The sequence below is a fragment of the Lytechinus pictus genome, chromosome 8, assembly GCF_037042905.1.
Source record: "Lytechinus pictus isolate F3 Inbred chromosome 8, Lp3.0, whole genome shotgun sequence".
Classification (NCBI taxonomy): domain Eukaryota; kingdom Metazoa; phylum Echinodermata; class Echinoidea; order Temnopleuroida; family Toxopneustidae; genus Lytechinus; species Lytechinus pictus.
The window spans coordinates 10455350-10475312 of record NC_087252.1 but is presented as its reverse complement, the minus strand read 5'-3'; the positions used below and the strand labels follow the sequence as shown (position 1 = coordinate 10475312).

The window sequence follows — 19963 nt, the reverse complement described above, 5'->3', positions numbered from 1 at the left end:
TGGAAATTTGGCCCCATATACCATTCTTGCCCCCTCAATAGTTTTGTTTCATTAAACTTCTGCTTTTTTTCAATTCCTTTCACATTTTCACCATTCTCATTTACTAATTTTTCTCCTTTCTCACACATTTTATGACCAAGGTGGGATTCCCCTTTAATAGGTCAACAAATTGTAAAAATAAGTCCTATGAAACACTATTAAAGGCCACCGCACACCTCACATTTTCTGAAAATGTGAATTAAAATTATTTTTATTTAAGGTTCAAATTAACTGAAAGAATACTTTTAACAATTTTGGAAGATTGTTAGCCTTTATTTTGGAATAAATAAAAAATTGATTTCAAATCGTAACCAATAGTACCATTGCTATGAGGTCATTATGACTAGGTATTAAAGGGATGGTCTGTGCTGAAAATATGTATATCTAAATAAATAGAAAGTCAAAAGGGGCCTAAGCTTTCGATCCTAGCAGAATCTTCGTCGGAGGCAAAAAAAAAAAAGAAAAAAAAAAAAGAGTAAAATTCAGAGCAAAATGCTGAATATTTCATCAAAATCGGATAACAAATAAAGTTATTGAATTTTACAGTTTATCAATATTTTGTGAAAACAGTTATATAAACATCATCATGAATATTCATTAGGTGGGCTGATGATGTCATATCCCCACTTTCCCTTTTCTTATGTTATTACATGAAATCATAATTGTTTCATTTTTTCATACATGTGTAAGCTTCATTATGTGTCTCCATAATGATGAAATATGTTGCGGCAATAAATAACTAATGCACTTAGTCAGTTGTCAATCCAATTGTTTTAGTTCTTGGTAGAATTTTTTTTGAATAAACCTCATTTCATATAATAAAATACAAAAGAACAAGTGAGGGTATGACATCATCAGCCCACCTTATGAATATTCATGAATACATGCCTAGAATTGTTTCACCGGAATAATGCAAATCTTTAAAAATTCAATAATTTTGTCATTCGTTATCCGATTTTGATGAAATTTCTAGCATTTTGTTCTGTGAATTTTACTCTATTCATTGAGATATAAATATTTTCAGCCTAGACCATCACTTTTATTCTAATAAGGATATAGTCACAGATTTGAACATAGGAAGATATTCCGTGTCTCAATATTAGCATCATTAAACAATTACCTTGAGGTGTGTGGTGGCCATAGGACAGACTTCATTGTACTGTCTATTTTGGTATGATATTCTTACAGCTTACTAATAATTTCACAATGATACACTCATTCAAGCCAAACTGACTCAAGACTTGTTATAATAACAAATGTACTGTTTCTATAACAAGTTAATGATCAGCCAATCATAATGAAGGATTTTAGAAGCTTTTAACTGTTATAGCAAATTTGTTATTTTAACAAGTTTTATGAAAAGGGGTCCAGACTGATAAAGCTATATTACCAATGGCATACAAACAGTTTGGAGTCAGTTTCACTGGTGGAACTACAGCATTAATACTTAATAGGATTATAGGTAAAGTGAAAATGAATGACACTTTGAATTGTTATTTGATCTTTTATTAAAATGAAAATCAATTCCTTTGAAAATGAAATTTACACAACAGTTCATGCAAATCATGCGTATAATTCATCAAATATACAAAATGACCAAAATGGAAGGCTTCTAACAAATAGATTAGAACTGATTATAAGCAGGTATAATGTAAGTGCATTTCGGCCCCTCTTCAGATTAACCCTAAAATAACTGGGATATGTTGCACCCGAGAAGACCAGGGGAAGGGGTTGAATCAGCCCCCCCCCCCCTCGACCGATGGTCTTCGCTCTGTGCCAGCTTTAGTGATGCAATTTTTCTTGGTGAGGCAATATACATAAATTTTCTATTATTGGTATATGACCACTCACCAGAGGTGCTGTGCCTTTATGGGTTAATCATGGCTTTATTAAAAAAGTAATTTGGTAAAGCCATTGCCTTACTCCCTTTTGATGAGAAGCACAAGAGCTTGAGAACTATGTCTTTTGGTTGGGAAATTATTTCTTCCCATGAAATCTTAGGACTAGCTTACAAGTATATTAAAGGCAAGATTGTGTGTTCTGTCAATTAATTTCTTGTTCTAAATTACAATATCTGGAAGCTATGAGGCACATTAAGGTAAGTAAAGCTCACAAATCTTATATACTGTAGTGTCAATAAACTTCATTTAGAACAATAAGTCTGAACTACTATGTAGGCATTGAGGGGGTATCCTGTTTCATAAATTACCAATTCGTCTATTGCCAACTCGTCCACTCATCACAGGGTCTAACTTCATTTAGTCTAATGCCATTCCGTCCATCAACATTTCGTCTAACATTCATTTGGTCCAATAGCCATTTGGTCCAATCATCACTTCGTCTAATCACCAGTTCGTCTATGACCATTTCATCTCAACCATTTTGTCTAATATCCATTTAATTTTCTTTCATTTCGCCCAATTAACATTCATTCCAATTAGACCAAATGGTATATGGACTAAATGGCTATTGGACCAACTGATTAGACAACGAAATGGCAAGTGGACAAAATGGCAATTAGATCTTGTGGACAGTGGACGAATTGATGGCAGACCAAATGATAGTACACAAGTTGGTAATTGGATGAGTTGGCATTGGACCAATTGATAATAAACCTGATCTAGTGGCTGGTCATTCAATCTGAGGGACGTGGGTTCGATTTCCAGTCACGGCATGTTTTCCTTTAGCAAGAGATTTACCCACATTGTGCTGCACTTGACACAGGTTTGGTTAATGGGTATGTTGAAGATTTATCAATAAAAACATAAATTAAAAAAAATACAAAAAAGAAATACCTCCAATGCTTGAGCATTGGCAGCGCAGCTATAGCTTGGGTAATAATAATGTTATCATGTTAATCAAGGCCCGCTGGTAGAAACGGTTTCGGAACTGAAGTGGCTACCCTGGATAAAGTCCATTTAGTCCATACACCATTTGGTCTAATTGGACTAAGTGTTAATTGTGCAAAATGAATGAAAATGAAAATGGATATTAGACCAACTGGTTATGAGACGAAATGGTGATCAGATGAAGTGATGACTGGACCAAATGGTTGTTAGACGGAATGGCATTGGACTAAATGAAAGGAGTCCATATTGTGAGTGGACGAGTTGGCAGTAGACATATTGGCAATTTACCGCTGATTCAGGCCCTCACCCTTGATTGTTGAAGTCGCTCGCAAACTTTTTACTTTTAAGTCTCGCGCAACTTTTGAGACCAACGGGTACATGGTCCCGAAATTACACAACATTTCGTAAGTGCATGCAGACCCGAAATTGCTCAAAAACGCAAATTTGTTTACAAATCTAATGCAAATAATTCAGCTAAATTCATAAGTGGATACGTATTTTTCCCTTTACTGATTAAAATCAATTAATTTCATCTTGTTTATGGTCAAAATAAAGTAAGTTGAAAAACAAAGAAATACAAAAGAAATTTAGAAAATAAAATAAATGTGATGTTGACATTAAAAAAAAATACATTTGATCAGATTCCTATAAAGAGTCTGTGAACTGAAAGTTACCATTTTTGGTGCATTATTTTATTCGGGCAATCTTTTGATTTCAAGCATAAATTAGCATAATTAATGAGCAATGAGATTTTTGCAGAATTTGATCTTTATTACAGTTTTGTAGATTATGTCATGGGTAACACGCATGTTAATTTTTGTCGCAATCGCGATATCAACAGCCAAGATCATAGGAGGGGAGGAGGCTGAATCAGCCCCCCCTCCCCATCTTCTTAGGAGGGTTAATGTGGACACATGAGGAAGAAAGGATATTGCCATGAATAAAAGAAACATAAAAGCCCGTATTCTGAACTTGGGTTTAAATCAAACCCTTGTTTAAAGTTGTGGTTTAACCCTAAAAAGACTGGGGGGGGGGGGGGTTATTCAGCCCCCCCTCGACATTTTTCGCGATAAATCTGTAACGCGAAAAGCTGGCGCCGCGACGTTCCATGACTTTTTTCTTTCAAGTCTTGCACAACTTTTGAGACCAAATTTGCGACGCCCAGGTACGTGGTTCCGAAATAACGCAACATTTTGTAAGTGCATGTCGACCCGAAATTGCTCAAAAACATGAATTTGTGTACAAATCCAATGCAAATTGTGTTTTAGCCAAAATTCATAAATGTATCATTATTTTCAATTTTACTAATCAAACTCAATTAATTTCATCTTGTTTATGGTCAGAATAAAGAAGCAAACGATTTCCAATGAAAAAACAATAAAAAACAAAAAGTAAAAAAACTAAGAAATACATAAGAAATTTTAAAAACAATAAAATACATAAGAAAATTATTGTGATATTGAATTTTTTAAAAAGTACATTTGATCAGAATCCTTCAAAGAGTCTGTGAATAAAAAATTAGCAGTTTAGAGGCCTTCTTTAGTTAATTAGAACAAATCTTTGATTTTACGCATAAATTAGCATAATTAATGAATTATGAGATTTTTCTGAAAATTTGATCCTAGTCTTGGAGATTATGCCATGGGTAATGCACGTGCCAATTTTCGTCGCGATCGCGCGGTCGACGGCCGAGATCATAGGGGGGGGGGGGGGGCTGAATCAGCCCCCCCCCCCCCCCCAGTCTTCTTAGGCATCAAAATAGCCCAGTCTATTTAGGGTTAACTATGGAGAGCCAATTGGGATACAAATCCCTGAAAGAACACATCTAATTTATTAACTCATTTGATTATCAAATTGTTCAGAATTGTCTGGGAATGATAATTGAAGTATTCTGAAGTATTTTTCTTCATTATGAAAGCAACCAGAAACAAATTAGTAAACATAAGAGATGCAAAATATTAGCACAGAGACCATCATCTAAGTTAAACCCAACTTAAGAATACGGGCCACAATGTTTAATTGACTATTTGATTTCTGAATATAAGGGGAATCCCCACTACATGTATATGTGGGTCATTCTTAGCCCTGTAACTCCGAGACAATCGCTGCAATCGCTCTATCTGTTGCTTCTTGATCAGTACTGGGGTATTCCATAATAACAACACCTGAATCCTGAACCTCGATCTGTATGCTAGTAGTATCAGCATCGAAATGCTGAATACTGTCAGGGGTTTGTTGCGCAGGAAAAGCATGTTCTTGGAGATGGTGGCGTTTTAAGGCATCGGCACTGTCTAGGACGTCTTGGCAATAATTGCATTGGTAAGTCTTATTGTGGACACGCATGTGCTGTGTGAGGAGTCGCTCTTCTGGGAACACGCAGGTACAGGTTTCACAAACAAAACCCTGGAGGTGCTCGCTGTGTACCTTAGCATGAGATAGGAGCTGTGACCTTGAACCCAACTGCATATCACAGACACCACACGTAAACAATAACACTTGCTTGTGGACGTCATTCATGTGCTTGGCAAGGTTAGCGCGACCCTTGAATTCTAGACCGCATTTATCGCATTTGCCCCTTCCTTCTGTGTGGGTTCTCCGGTGGAGCCGCAGTGAGCCGGAATGTTTGTAGGTCCTCCCGCAATCCTCGCAGAAATATGTGGGGGCACCCTCGTGGGTCTCCATGTGCTTTTTCATCATGCTCCGGGCCCAGAACTTCTTAGTGCACCCTGGATAGGTGCAGGGAAATTTCTTGTCATGTATTTTCTTGTGCATCATCAAGTTCGTCTTGGACCAAAACACGTTGCCACAGATATCGCAAATGAATGATTTTTCCATGGGTCGACCTTGATGCCCTGGATGCACTTTGTTCATATGCCTGGTGTAACCGCCCTTATTGAGGAATGTGGCATTGCAGAGCTCACAGACCATGACAACTAGTTCTCTATTCTGATGATCTGTGATGCCACTCGATAAGAACGGCTTTTCAAAAGAAATCTCTTGGACGACCTTTTGGCGCCCCTGGAAGTGCTCTGGAAACTTTTCGTATTTCTTTAAGTGATAATTGAGGGACGGCTTCTCCACAAAGTTCCTCCCACACCCTGGGCATCGGTACTGCCCCATGTGACCAGCGAGGTGATAGTTATACTTCCCTCTGTCATGGAATCGCCTTGGACACCAAGGGCATCTGAAGACCCCTGGTCTGTGCTTATCAAGACTGTGAACGGCAAGGGCCTGCATGTTCGGTAGTGTGATTTGGCATTCTTTGCATGTGATGCTCGAATGCGCTTTGGCATAGTGATTCCCAATATGACTGCTGTGGTAGAACTGTTCGTTGCATTCGTAGCAGGTTGAGACAATTCTGGAATTGGGATATTTTCTCTGGGCAGTCTTGCCAGTGTCACAATCCACATCCTGAGGTCGCCTGTCCTTGGATAACATCCTTTCACCTAGATCCTTCAGTTCGTCCAACATCAGATTTTCCCACAGACGAATACCCTCCCTACATATATCACATTTGATCCCAGGGTTACCACAGTGAGCTCGCATATGCTTCTCATAGGTAATATTGTCAAAGACGTAGGACTCACAGAACTCGCATTTGATAATTTCACCTTCGACATTACCAAGGGAATCCATTGAGACATCCTCCTGCTCCCTTTGTTCATTCGAAACTCCATCTCTGCATTCATCAGCTCCATTCACCACAGGATCTTCTCCCCTTTCCTTCATTCGCTTCCAAGCTTTCTCTGCAGCCTCCCTGCTGGGATAGATATTGTGTGCTTCGGCAAGGTGCTGTCGGCAGATCACCCTGCTCTCGCAGTGAAGATGGCAAATGACGCAGAACGGCCTCAACTTCCTCACTTCCCTTGGCTCCCCATTCTCATCCAGCTTCTGCTTCTTCCGCTCACTCTCTTCACGCTCCTTGACAATATGCTCCGCGTTCACCACAGTGTACTTGTCTCTCCGCTGTTTCTTTTTCTTCTTTTTGGGCTTTTTTCTTATGACCGGAACCTTCTGAGGAGCTATTTCTTTAGAAGGCGAGGTGCCATTGAAGAACGGCCCTTTCGCAGTTTCTTCTTCTACTGTTGTCGGAACCTCTTCTTGGCTTGCCATTTCAGATAGAAGCAGTTCAACACCATCGTCAGTAACACTGCCGATAGCAACAGGTACTATACCTTCCTCTTCTGCACCTTGTCTATCTGGTTCTGCATCTGATACCACCGCAGGTGCAACCGAATCACCATCATCCTGCAAATACAAGTAAGCATCAAAACAATATTTACTATACGGTCTTGACATAACATAGATATTTACACCGTTAACTGGACATTTACAGTGTATTATGGCTATTGATTGTTTAAAGTGAGTATTGTGGACATTTATAAAATTGATATTGACTGTATCAAGTGGATGTTGCCTACAATAGAGTGGATATTGACTGCATAAAGTCAATATTGCCTGTATATAGTGGATAATGACTACAAAATGGAGTTTCGAATGTATGAAGGTGAAAGTGATAGTGTAATATAGATGTTGAATGTATGACATAATTGACATGGATATTGAATGTATAACATGGATATTGAATGTACATGGGCAATTCCACGGTCAGTCGCATTACACTTTTACGTGCCTCTTCTGATACTTGGTGCTGTCAAATTTACAGGGGCGAGTCTTTTTGTCAAGTGTACTGTCATGTATTTTGACAAGTGAGGCTTTAAAATAATACATACAAAAAGCTTGTATGCTGTATATTAAGGACGCCATGACTGCTCAAAAATCAGTCTCATTACATAAAAGGACATGGAAAAAAAGTGACTGATTACCTTTTAATAGTTCTTAACATATCTAATAGTTCTTAACATAATTTCAATACATGCAAAACATTACTTACATATAGAAGTCTCAAATAAGACATTTGAATTTGGGAAGCAACACCAAATTTCTTTTGTGGACACAAAAACTCTGGTCAGTTGTATTTATACACTTTGTCCGGCACCACAAATTTGAAATTTTTTAACTCTTCCCACAACTTATATTTAAAATGTCGTTTGACATGATGTAAAATGATGATCTTTAGATTATCCAACTGAAAATTTTACAAAACAAACAATTGTTTTCTGTTAAATTTAAATTAAGTAAAAAAATGTAGTCCCATGTATATAATTTTTTGTATGGTTTGGATTCTCCTATCAGGAGATGCATAAGAAAAAAATTGAGGCTAATTTATGATCACCCTTTGTATTGATGAACTTCCATATGAGTTTAATAGAAAATTTTAATCCAGATTTGAAATAGAGCCAATATGACTTTTGGGAAAATGTCCGATTTTGCTTGGAATCGCCCACATCTATAATATGGATATTTATTTCTACTTACATTTTCGTCATCAGAGTTGTCAAGTTGATCTTGTAGGGCATTCTTCTCTTTCCGTCCAAAATTCTTTGCAATGATGATCTGAGAGAAGAAACATCAAACAGAAATAAACATGTATAACAACACATCTTTTAACTTTTTAAAAATGATATTGAAACAAAGAAAAAAATCTTATTTTTAAGAAAACACACACTAAGAGCATACTACATATTCTTACAAATATCTCATGTTGAATTTTTTTTATTTGCTCAAGAACCCTTTTTTAGACATTGAACACTTACAATATCTGATAAAATCTTACTGGCTCGCAGGTTTGTAACGATATGAAGGAAACTGACATAGTTGGGGAAGGTCTTTAAAAATATGAAAGGAAAATCTATTTTTAGAAAAAAAGAGAAAAAGAAAAGGAGTCGAGACCAGGGTGGTGTTTCGCAGAGACAGAATCTGTTTTTTGTGACAGCTACTGCCCAACATTCCAAAACTGAAATAAAAAAAATTGTCATTTGTCAGGACTTGCTTTACAGTATGTGAGGTGCAATAAACTGAATCTACATCATGTATGGGGGGGGGGGTGTTTAATGAGGATTTTTGTCACTGACAACTCCATTCAAGCCACTGAATTTATCGCAAAATGGCACAATTGTCTGTGACAATCAATAACAAAAGCTTAGAAAACTACATATGCTCTCTTCTGGTACAAGTAAACAGAGCCCCTCTCCCCCTCCCCAGGGGCCATTACAAGTCGCCATGCTTGTAGTATTGTACATCATCTTTAATCTTGATTCACCTCAGCATACAGCATCCCCTTTTAATAACAAGTATTTTGTCACCCTACATGTCTCATATTATCTGTTTCCACACATATAAGGCTGTTGGAAAGTATCTTCCCCTCTCCCCCCTCCAATTTGGACAAGTTTGATTTACATGTACCCTTGTCAAGTGCTGTACATTGTCTGACCATGAAATACAACACTTTTTACTTGCTTTTAGTACACAAGAATGGTGTCTGTCTCTTAATGGCAGTGCCCCCCCCCCCCTTCATGGATAGAGCCCCATTGCCCGGGGGGCCAGTCAAATATATTGCTGTACACACGCGTGACCAAAAAACGCGTTTAAAGGGGTGTTTTTTCAATTGTGGACGCGGTCTGTTCGTGGACTCGTTAAGGGTATCAAAAACACTGATTTTCAAAAAAAGGGTGTTTTTTAAAGACTTGGTCAACGGTCAATCGCGGGGTCAAACGTATTTAGGGTATTTTTTCCCCCAAGCTTTTTCCCCAAGGTCATATTTGGCGTCATCTTGTTAAGGGGCCTAAATGTGTAAATAAAGCCCGCAAAAAACTTGGGGGGGGGGGGGGGGTGTTTGGAAATTTCTTGGTCACGCATGTGTACAGCAATATATTTGACTGGCCCCCCCCCCCCCCGGACCCCATTGTTACTCACTGGCTTTTTCCTTGGTGCCTGAAGATCGATATTTTCCTGAAAGTAGCTGTGCTTCTCTTCTACATGATCCTGTAATGGTCGAGTGTGAACAAATGTCTCTCCACACAGAGTGCACATGAAAGGGAGATTCTCGGTAAGTACCTGCGATGAAGGGCATTTTGAAGTTTTTATGAAAAATTTCAGCATCTGGGCCCTTGGTTTCAATATTTTCAGGTCAAAGACACTTCTCTGTAGTAGGGCTTACATATAATTTCCAAAGCCATCCATTAATTGTCATTTCCTATTAAAAAAAAGGTCTTAAATCTCCCTCTTCTGGCTTTGGATAAGAATGTGGTCCGTTTGTAGAGAAGCCTTGCCCTAAAATAATATTGGCCTCTTTGGAGGGCACATTTCTACAGCGTAGTAAAAAATACATGCGTATGTAAGAAATATTGAAAAGGGGATAAAAATTAGAGGGTAATGAGAGGGGCATTGGGTGCAGTAAGTAAATCATCTATGGCCTATGGCAATGGCCTTGGTGACATTTGTTTCATGCTCCAAGCATACAATATGAACATCATTTAAATGCAAGAACTGTAGGCATCTTTATTTCTTTTTTAAAGAAGGATTTTTATAGAGCATCCAATTTTCTATTCCAGATTGTGAAATGTAAATTCATTTAAAAAAGAGGAGGCGCATAACTATGTTTCTATGTTTTATTTGATCGTTCAACTTACCACTCGAATAAGTTTATCATCACTGTGGAACGAAACCACCGAGTTAGTCTCAAAGTTCCGCTTGACCTTATTCGTGCTCTTCCTCCGTACTGCATGCAGTGCCAGAGTCGCACGGCTGGCCATCGCAGTCTCAAAGGTTTCCTGGGGCATCCTACGTAGATCAACGTTGTTTGTAAAGCGGTACATATTGGCAACCTTCTCCTTCACGAGGCGATCTTTGGTTTGCCAATCCGTCAGCCCCTCGGCTTGAGCTTCTGCGTCTGAGGAGGCGTCAGACATCTTTGTGGAAGAGATTACACAGTTGAAAGACAACTTGAGGCATATATTTAGTATTTTATCGTACAGGTACAGTGTATAATTTGCTTTCTTTTTCATTCAGAGTATTAAAATTGGTCTTAAAATTTGGGTAATTGTAGGGCAAAATCAAAGGCAAAGCACAGAATACAAAATCTTGACCCAAAGCTGAGGTTTTCTCACAAACGCACATGTGCGTGAGCAGCATGACACTCAGGGGGGGCCAAGCACCTTGAAAAGGCATACAGGGTTACTAGTAATGGCAAGTTCCTCCAAGTCTGTGCATGTGCACTCCCCCTTGTCTGCGCATATGCCAGGGTTGAAAATAGACAGGAGCGACGAGCGATTCCGCCCTCGTGTGCTTTGGAATCGCTCTCGCAACTGCCTAAAACTGCCAATTACCGAGCAACTCCCAACATAAAAATCGCTCCCGTCCCAGGGTGACCAGACGTCCCGTGTATCCTGGGATCGTCCCGTATTTTGCTTCTTTGTCCCGGCGTCCCGACAAACCCTTCCCGGGACGCCTATATTTGTCCCGTATTTCAGAATATTGAACAAAATGTAGTTAATACATTTAAAAGTGACAAATTTTCATCAAAATAACAGATGACGAAGCAGAGACAATAATAAAATCGATAAATAAACTTTTGCAAGTTCTGCGGTGATATCTTGCTAACCCAATACATCGCAAAGGAACTGGCCTCCTGCCATTGTGTGACAGGCTACTAGCTAGGCATGTAGGATCGGGGCAGATTCTCTCCACCATAGTCAGGTCCAGATTTGATAAAAGTAAACTGCCTTAGGCAAATCGTGTTAATGCTGAATTGAGAAGTGTTTTAGCATAATTTGAGGGCGCTGAGTCCAAATTTGCTGTTTGCCAACCTTGATTTTGATGTTAAAATCCTCAAATTGGCAAAAACAATATGGCCGCCATTCTACACCCTTTTTGCTCTATTCTGAACCCCAAAACTTGTAACAAAAATGTTTGTCAATGGTTTTTGGTACCATTTGATCTCAGAAATAACAATCTAAAAATCTACCAAAATCCGGAACTGGGGAAGTGGTTATTTTCAATGGCATCTAAGATGGCCACCATTAACTGAAAATTAAAATAACCGACACTTTATCTACCATAGACATCTTTTTCGGTGCATACATGTATTCAATGGTGTAGGAGGTAAAAGGACAGAGTGAACATTCATGTACACTCCAGGGTACCTGAAAATCCAAAATTGCGTAAAAATGGCTGCCATGGCCTAAAAATTCACAATTCATCTATTACCTATTTTAGTGTCTTTTATTTGGGTTCTATTAATTGGTGATTTCAAGGGTCAGGGAGTAAACTGGGACAAGTTACAAGGACAGTCAACGGTCCACTATGTCCAAAATCCAAGATGGCTTTCAAAATTGGGGTCTAAAATAGCTGTTGTCTAAAAACCCTAAAACCCAACATACATGTAGTTTGTTTAATATCTGCCTTGAGGATATGATGTTAGTGTCTAACCCATGGTTTAATGGGTCAAGAAATACATTGGGACAAGTCACAAAGACAGTCTATGGTCCTCCATGACCAAAAATCCAAGATGGTTTGTAAAAATGGAGTATAAAATGTCTGTCGTTAATTTCAAACCGATAGTTTGTTTAATACCCGCCTGGAGAATATGATTTTTTAGTACTATAACACATGGTTTAAAGGGTCGAGTATTATATTGGGACAAGTTACAAGGACAGTTAGTGGTTCCAGTATGTCCAGAAATCCATAATGGCTTCCAAAATTGGAGTTTAAAATGGCTATTGTTACCTAAAAACATATTATGTTGTCTAACCCTGGGTTTAAATGGTCAAGTAATACATTAGGATATTAAAGTTACAAGGGCAATCCATGGTCCTGTATGTCTAAAAATCTAAGATGGCTTCCAATAAACGAGTCTAAAATGGCTGCTGATACTTAGAAGTTGACATAATCCATTCAGAATCCATCTTGGGAGATATGATTTTGGTGATTGAAGGGTCAAGTAATAAATTAGGACAAGTTACAAGGACAGTCAGTATGTCCAAGAATCCAAACAGGCTTCCAAAATTGGAGTCTAAAATGGCTATTGTTACCTATAACTGACATAGTTTGTTTAATATCCGCGTGGGATATATGATTATGTTGTTTGACCCTTGGTTTGAATGGTCAAGTAATACAGGGCAAGTCCAAGAATTTGCGTGCGTTATGTATGGGACATTTCAGAGGCTTTAATGACCTGAAAAATAGTGTTAAATGACTTTGATTAGATTGAATACCCTCATGATGGTAGAAGAATAATTTATAATCATGCAAAAAATTGTGACATATTTCCTTGACCTTGACCTTTTAGAGAGAAAAGATATGCCGTTACGTATGGCGCAGAAAAAAGACAATTTTTAAAACATTTTTTTTAAGTTGAGAATTCTCTGAAAGTATTTAATTTGACAACTTGTAACTTAGTTTGATAGAAGTCACAATACTCTAGTATATCTACTTAGGCAAGTTTCATGTCATAAGCCAAATCCCTCTAATTACAGACTCGATAATTAAACAAATTAATCACATGTTACGTATGGGACATTTTGTCCCCATAGAGAACGTACACAATTTCCCCTATAATTCAAAAAATTGAAATAATCTACAATATGGAAATAACAAAAGTTTCTTTCTTTTAAAATGTTCTATTGAGACATATTTGATATGACTGAAAAGGAAATTAGCCATTTCAACATTTTTTTTCTTGTTTTTCATGGTTTCATGAATTTCTTGTGTATTTCTATTTTTTGTTTTTCTTCATATTTTTCAATTTTAACAATTTTTCACTCCGATTGTTTTCATTAATCAGTATTCATAACAAATTAGTCTTTAAAAACTAAAGAAAAGGTAAATCTCTTTTTAGAGCACTCATGAAATGTGTTTTTCTCCATTCACTCTGTACACAAATCTCCCCATTGACATTGTGTGTAAATGTCCCATACGTAACATGTTGTCCCATACGTACCAATTTCTTAATTAACTTTTAATTAAAAAGTAAACTCTATTTTTGAAACTTTTTGTGGTATAACATTTTCATACTTAATATATTAGAACTTCCCAGAGATGCAACAATACAAGTATTGCATTATGAGAAATAACTTAAAAAAACATCCTCAAAATGTTACGTATGGGACATTCCATCCTTGGACAAGACCTAATTTGCATAATTAATTAGATGACACCACTTTTTTTCCCCCAAAAGTTATAAGATGTTTGGGGGTCCATGTCCCACCTATGACTAAATCTCACAAGTTTTGTTTTTATTTTCTATGAGTTTTTATAATTGTCCCATACGTAACACCCATTTTACCAATTATGCAAATTAGGTGCCCCAAATTAGCATAAATATGCATATTATCAAATTTTTCTTAATGAAATTTTAAAATTCAACATTTGGGCATTCTTACCCCACCAAAGGTAACTTCTTAAATTAAAGATGAAATTTGGCCTTCTGGGGTGACCTTTTCTTGGACTTGCCTTACATAATAGGATATAAAAGTTTAAGGGCATAGTCCTGTATGTCTGAAAAACCAAGATGGCTTCCAATACAAGTGTTTAAAATGGCTGCACTGATACTTAAAAATTGACATAATCCATTTAGATTCCAACCGGGAGATATGATTTTCGTGTCTACATTGTGGTTTCAAGGGTTAAATATACTTTTGGATTAGTTACAATGGTATGAAGCTGTCTATTTTGTCTATTATTCAAAGATGGCTTTCAAAATGAGTCTAAAATGACTTCCATCCCCTAACCATAGTCATAATTAGGTGAACAAAATCTACACTATTGTGGTTTGAATGCTAAAATAATAAATTGGGACAAATAACAAGGATGGTATGTTTTCCTTTTCGTCGTAAAAAGTCCAAAGTGACTTCTAAAATTGCGTAAAAATGACTGCTGTCCCCTAATCATGAAATAGGACAGTCCTAAACACTAAAATGACGTGTCTTTAAATACTTCAGTGAATTACGGAAATTTTTAGGTGAAAGTGAACCTTATATCTTGAAGTTTGTTTACTTATTGTTTTACCACCATCTAATTATGTCACAAACTCTTGTAAAACATATTTTAATGAGTCTTAAAAACAGAGACACCAAATAGTGGCGCTAGATGGGATATGAATTGTAATTTTTTGTCAATGGTGGCGAATTCAAATGTAACTTTTGGAGCATTCTTCAATTTTTTGACAAAATAGACATCATCACATCCCTGTAATTCGTCTTCACCTATATTATTTGACCCCTGACTTGCTTGAAATCATGAGAAAGAAACAAAAATGTCTCTAGGTAGATAGTATATGCACTTTGCAGCCAAATTTTTAAGAAATAGGAACTATTTTTAAAGCCATAATCATTTTTTTGCAAAACTGCACAATTGATGAACCTTGTCATTTTTCCAATATCATTTTTCCCTATGGAACCATGATTTTTTGTTTTATTCTTTTCTCGGTAGACCCCAAGTTATTTCTACCAGGTGGATATTATATGAATTTGGACCATTTCAAAGTTACAACGTCCATTATAGACACCATTTTGGAAGGTCATCTTGGATTCTCTGACACACTCACTGACTATCTTGTAAACTGATTCATTATTTGCCTTGAAAGCTTTTTAATGATTTTGATGATTTACTTTAATTTTTGGAGTTGATGGTATGACTGACATTTTGGACGCTATGTTTGATTTCCAGGTACCCTTGACGACTTTTTGTAAAGTATAACCTGTTCTCAATAGACTTTGATTAATCCTAAGTTTCATGAAATAGACATCTATACCCTAAAAGTTATGACATTTCAAAAACTTAACCTCGGTTAAAATTTGATATTGACTTCGCCGCGCCGCCATGGTCATCGCCGTTGTCGGAAAAGCGACGTCCATGTCTTGCTTCTGCTATGCATGCAAAAAAAAAATGGCGGACATATTAAAGATATCACAATGTGATTATGCCAGCATCGCCCCAAAATTATCAAACATTTGGCCATATTATTCATCAATCAGCAGCTGTGAATCATGGCAGCTATCTTGGAATTAAAAATGGCTTACGATTCAATCAGAAATTATGTTTGCAACCCTGGGTATAAAGAATAACGCATAGACCCATTTCTGAAATATAATCACCCATAAAAATCGTTTAATATGGGAAATTGCATTCAAAATGCCGCCATTTTGTTTTTTGCCGATTTGAGGATGAAAACGTCGGAATCAAATTTGGCAAACAGCATTTTTGGATTCAGCACCCCTGAATTACCTTACAACAATTGATAAATCAGCATTAACACAAAATGCCTAAAGCACTTTTTATGAGCACATTTTTTTAAAATCTGGACCCGACTACCAAATAATCACAAAATCGGCGAGAAATTTGTATAATGATATTATGGATTAGAAAGTCAAAAGGGGCCCAAGCTTTCGATCCTAGCAGAATCTTCGTCGGAGGCAAAATTATGGATTCTTACTGATTTAGAGATGTAATCGGAGGAACAAGTTATTGATTTTTCATAATACATGTAGATCTAGTTGTTTCAGCTTTCGTTTCGAGTCTTGTTGTGTATTCTAAATTTTTTTTTTTTTTTTTAAATAGGCCTATATTTGAAAATCACCAAATATCATTATTTTTGTTTAGATGATTGGATTGTTTTTTTGTTTGCTTGAAGTTTTAACTTTTTTCCTTTCTTTCTTTTCTATCCTTCTTTCTTCATCCTTCTATCCTTCCTGCTTCCCCGTTTTTGTTCCATCTATCTTTATTTCCTATTTGTCTTTCCTGATCCTTTCTCTCTCTCTGTTCATTTGTCTATCTTTTCTCCTTTTTCTTACATGTCTTCTTTATCAAATTTCCTTTTTTTATTTCCTTCATTCTTTCTTTCTTTAAATTAATTAAACTTTTTTTTACTTCCTCCTCCCTTCCTCTTTTAATTCTTTTTCTCCTTTCATTATGTTTTCATTCTTCCTCTCTTCCCTCCTTTTTTTTTTTTCCTTAATTCTTTCCCTTATTCTTTCTCTCCCTCCCTCCCTTAATTCCTTCCTACTTTACCTCCTCCCTTCTGCGGTAAGTGCATAATTTCTGTTTTCACAATTCATTTGGAGAAATATTTAGACCATAAATCACGCTAGTCCCGTGAGTATGGTCAAATACACGGTAAGCCCCTGGGCTCCGGCCCGCGCAGCGGGCCAGAGCTCCATGGGTTAAGCTTAAGTTTAGAAATAGTTGACATGTTGACGTTAGCTGTGGAGCTCGAGTCAGGCTGTGATTCAATATTTCATAAAATAATTTTCAAGTGAGTTTTTTTCAAAAAGTAATTATGAATAGGATTCCTCTGAATACAAATCATTCTGTTCAACTTTGATGAACTTCATCCTATCCAATTTGATGGACAAATTACAGTCAGTAGAGGCACACGGCCAATATGGGAGACTCTCTCCAATAGGGGAGACAATCTCCCACATTGGAGACTTGCTTTGCAAAAGGACAAAGAAACAACACCAACAAAAGCATGATTTTTTCCACCCAAAATTTTGTCTCACTGAGGCCAGAAGCCCATTTGTTTTGTGTGTGATTGACAACAAAAATCCTTATCAAACAAGTAGACGGTGAATTTTTAAAGTAGGTGAAAAGGGGTAATTTCTCATGAGGAATCTCCTTATCAAATTTTTATTTGCCGCCAAGGTAATCCTTTTGCAGCAAATGTAAACAAAGGAAATTGGTCTCCAAAACTGGAGACTGTCTCTGAAATTGGATACCCAAATTCTTTACAAAAGTCTCTGATATTGGAGATAATCTCCAGTCCCATTGGAGACAGTCTCCAAAAAGTCCAATATTGGCCGTGCGCCTCTAGTCACTGACAGTCGAACGTCCAATTATATTAATCTCGTTTTTTTTTCAAAATGGCAAATATGTTTTATGGTTCCCTAAAATTTTTAGTAAAAATAAAAAGTAATTTAAACACTGGACTCTACATGTCTTCTCATATCCCAACCCCACCCCCATGACGTCGACAGAAATGTCACGTTCGATCATTCACCCATCATTCATCAATCCTCCTCCTCGCTCAAAACTCGCAGCATGCATGCAGAGGACACGCAAAAGATAGCGCACGTACGGTTACTGTCACTAAAAATAGCGTGAACAGGGTTGAGCCTCATTTATACATAATTGCCAATAAATTGATACACAATCGTCATCAAGAATAGAGTTTCAATAATACCTGCATTATTACCTTGATTACTCGTTAGATAATATCAAATTTCCACTTCTAAGGTAGAAAATTCGCTGGTTTTATTTATGGTTATGGTGTAGCCTACTTCCATCACTCGGTCACTCCAACGTACTGCATGTAGAATATGGCGGCCGCCGCGCAATAATACACGTAGGTCTATTGCAATATTCGGCGCGTGCATTTTATCGGCTGGTAATTGTGTCCGTTATACGAAAATTTGCTCGAGTAGTGCGTCTTTCTATTCTCACTTTTACAGGGATATATATCTTTTTGGGTGCTCCGAGATCTCTGGACAAGCGGTCTCCCAGTCCAAGAGAATCAAACTCGACATAATTTTTATTACCGGTATACGGGGTTTTACGAAAAGTTTCAAAGAAAGGGCACAAATATGACCAGCAAAATAAAATAAGGGTTTCAAACAAAAAATGAAGAAATGAAGGGGGTATTTTTTGTCCACGAAAAAAGTTGACAAGCAAAAAAAAAAAAAAGGTCAAGGGGGGGGGGGGGGGGCACACTATTGTTTAACAGCATTTTTACATTACAATTTAAAAAAATTTTTTAATGGGCCTCTCAAATAGGGGGGGGGGGGGGGGGCACGGGCCGGCTGTGATCCATCTCGATTCGAGGCCGCTGCCAGTTTTATATGTTGAATTGCTATATGATAGGGGACAATTATAGGGCCGGGCTAATATATCAGAGCTGTATCTATTAAACACTTTGAGAAAGACACTAGCAATTACTTTTTAAAAACACTAGGTAGCTGCCCTAGCCTACGCTTGGGGGCCGGGGGGGGGGGGTATATCCTGGCCCTATATAAATTGAAAACTTAACAAAATTCACCAAATTAAAGCAGGCACAAAATCCTTCAATTTCACTAAAAATGTAAAATTAAAGGAGAATGAAACCCTTGAAACCAGCTGAATCCATATCAAAGAGAAAAATCAAAGAAACATATTGTTGAAAGTTTGAGGAAGATTGAATGAATAATAAGAAAGTTATGAGCATTTGAATATTGAGATCACTAATGCCATGTAGTTCCTCCCATTGGCAATGCGACCAAGATCTCTGATGTCACACACGTACAACTCCCTCATTACTTTAGTACTTATTTCACTTATATTCTCACTTTTATAGAGTCTATCACAAGGTGAGGTGTTCTCTTTATGAGAGGACAAGTACAGAGGTTTCACAACATTATATCATTGATGAATCGTTTGTCATATGATTAGAATGAGCAAAAAGAGATGTTTTGGGGTATATTTTCAGTGTCCAAAAGGGGCGAGTTGTTCATCTGTGACATCATAGATCTTGGTTGCATTGCCAATGGGAGGATCTCCATAGCATTAGTGATCTCGACATTCAAATGCTCATAACTCTTCTATTGCTAGTCCTATTTTACTCAAACTTTTGTTGATCTTATTCTTTGATTTTTCTGCTTTCACAAAAGCTAACTTGCTCCAAGAGTTTCATTCTCCTTTAAGTACAATCTTCCCGAGCTACAGAAATCTGTTCAATTTAGAAGAATTTTTCCCTGGGAAATTGACTCGGTTTCAACTGGAACCAATTGACACTGGATTCCTGGGTCAGAACAGGTTTGTATAACACTTTTTTTAATAATCTGATCTCACTTTCAAAAGGGGGAGGGAAACACTTGGGTAAAATATGGCATAATAATTTTTATTATGGCTCCCATAAGGGGGGCATGAGCTGGATGTGCCCCCATTGATCCACCAGTGTTAATTCCATTATTCCATTTTGTTAAGTCAATTTCTAATAAAATGTCATGATTCTTGCAGTATCTAAAACTTGGCCCCAAGCTTGTCAACTTTGTCCTTATTGTCCAAAAAGAATGATTACTCAGCCATCCATGACGGTGTATGAATAAATCAATATCAGACATTAGAAAGAGGAGATATGTGGCTTTAATGTGTTACTACTCACATTGTTGTAAAGCTAACACAATTTTCACAAATTTGAAATAAAA

General features: G+C 37.2%; 1 protein-coding gene across 2 annotated transcripts; it reads right to left on the bottom strand.

The window, feature by feature from the left end:
* Positions 1–1529: 1529 nt before the first annotated feature.
* Positions 1530–18116, bottom strand: LOC129266337 (zinc finger protein 11-like). Of its 2 annotated transcripts, none has more exons than XM_064103561.1 (5): positions 17980–18116; positions 10421–10699; positions 9705–9845; positions 8268–8345; positions 1530–7136 (listed from the first exon to the last, which is right to left on the bottom strand). In XM_064103561.1, the coding sequence occupies exons 2-5, from the start codon at positions 10697–10699 to the stop codon at positions 4968–4970; spliced, it is 2667 nt and encodes an 888-aa protein (XP_063959631.1). In that variant the 5' UTR covers positions 17980–18116; the 3' UTR covers positions 1530–4967. The 2 variants fall into 2 exon arrangements, with proteins under 2 accessions (XP_063959631.1, XP_063959630.1); XM_064103560.1 differs by having other exon boundaries at positions 17968–18094.
* Between the last annotated feature and the right edge of the window lie 1847 nt (positions 18117–19963).

What these genes read in the sequence shown, in the direction of transcription:
- LOC129266337 (XM_064103560.1), bottom strand. An exon ending in ATGATAAACTTATTCGAGTG is followed by an intron (nt 9,846 to 10,420) that starts GTAAGTTGAACG and finishes CCTTCATCGCAG; the next exon opens with GTACTTACCGAGAATCTCCC. An exon ending in ACAACTCTGATGACGAAAAT is followed by an intron (nt 7,137 to 8,267) that starts GTAAGTAGAAAT and finishes TTGTATTTGCAG; the next exon opens with GATGATGGTGATTCGGTTGC.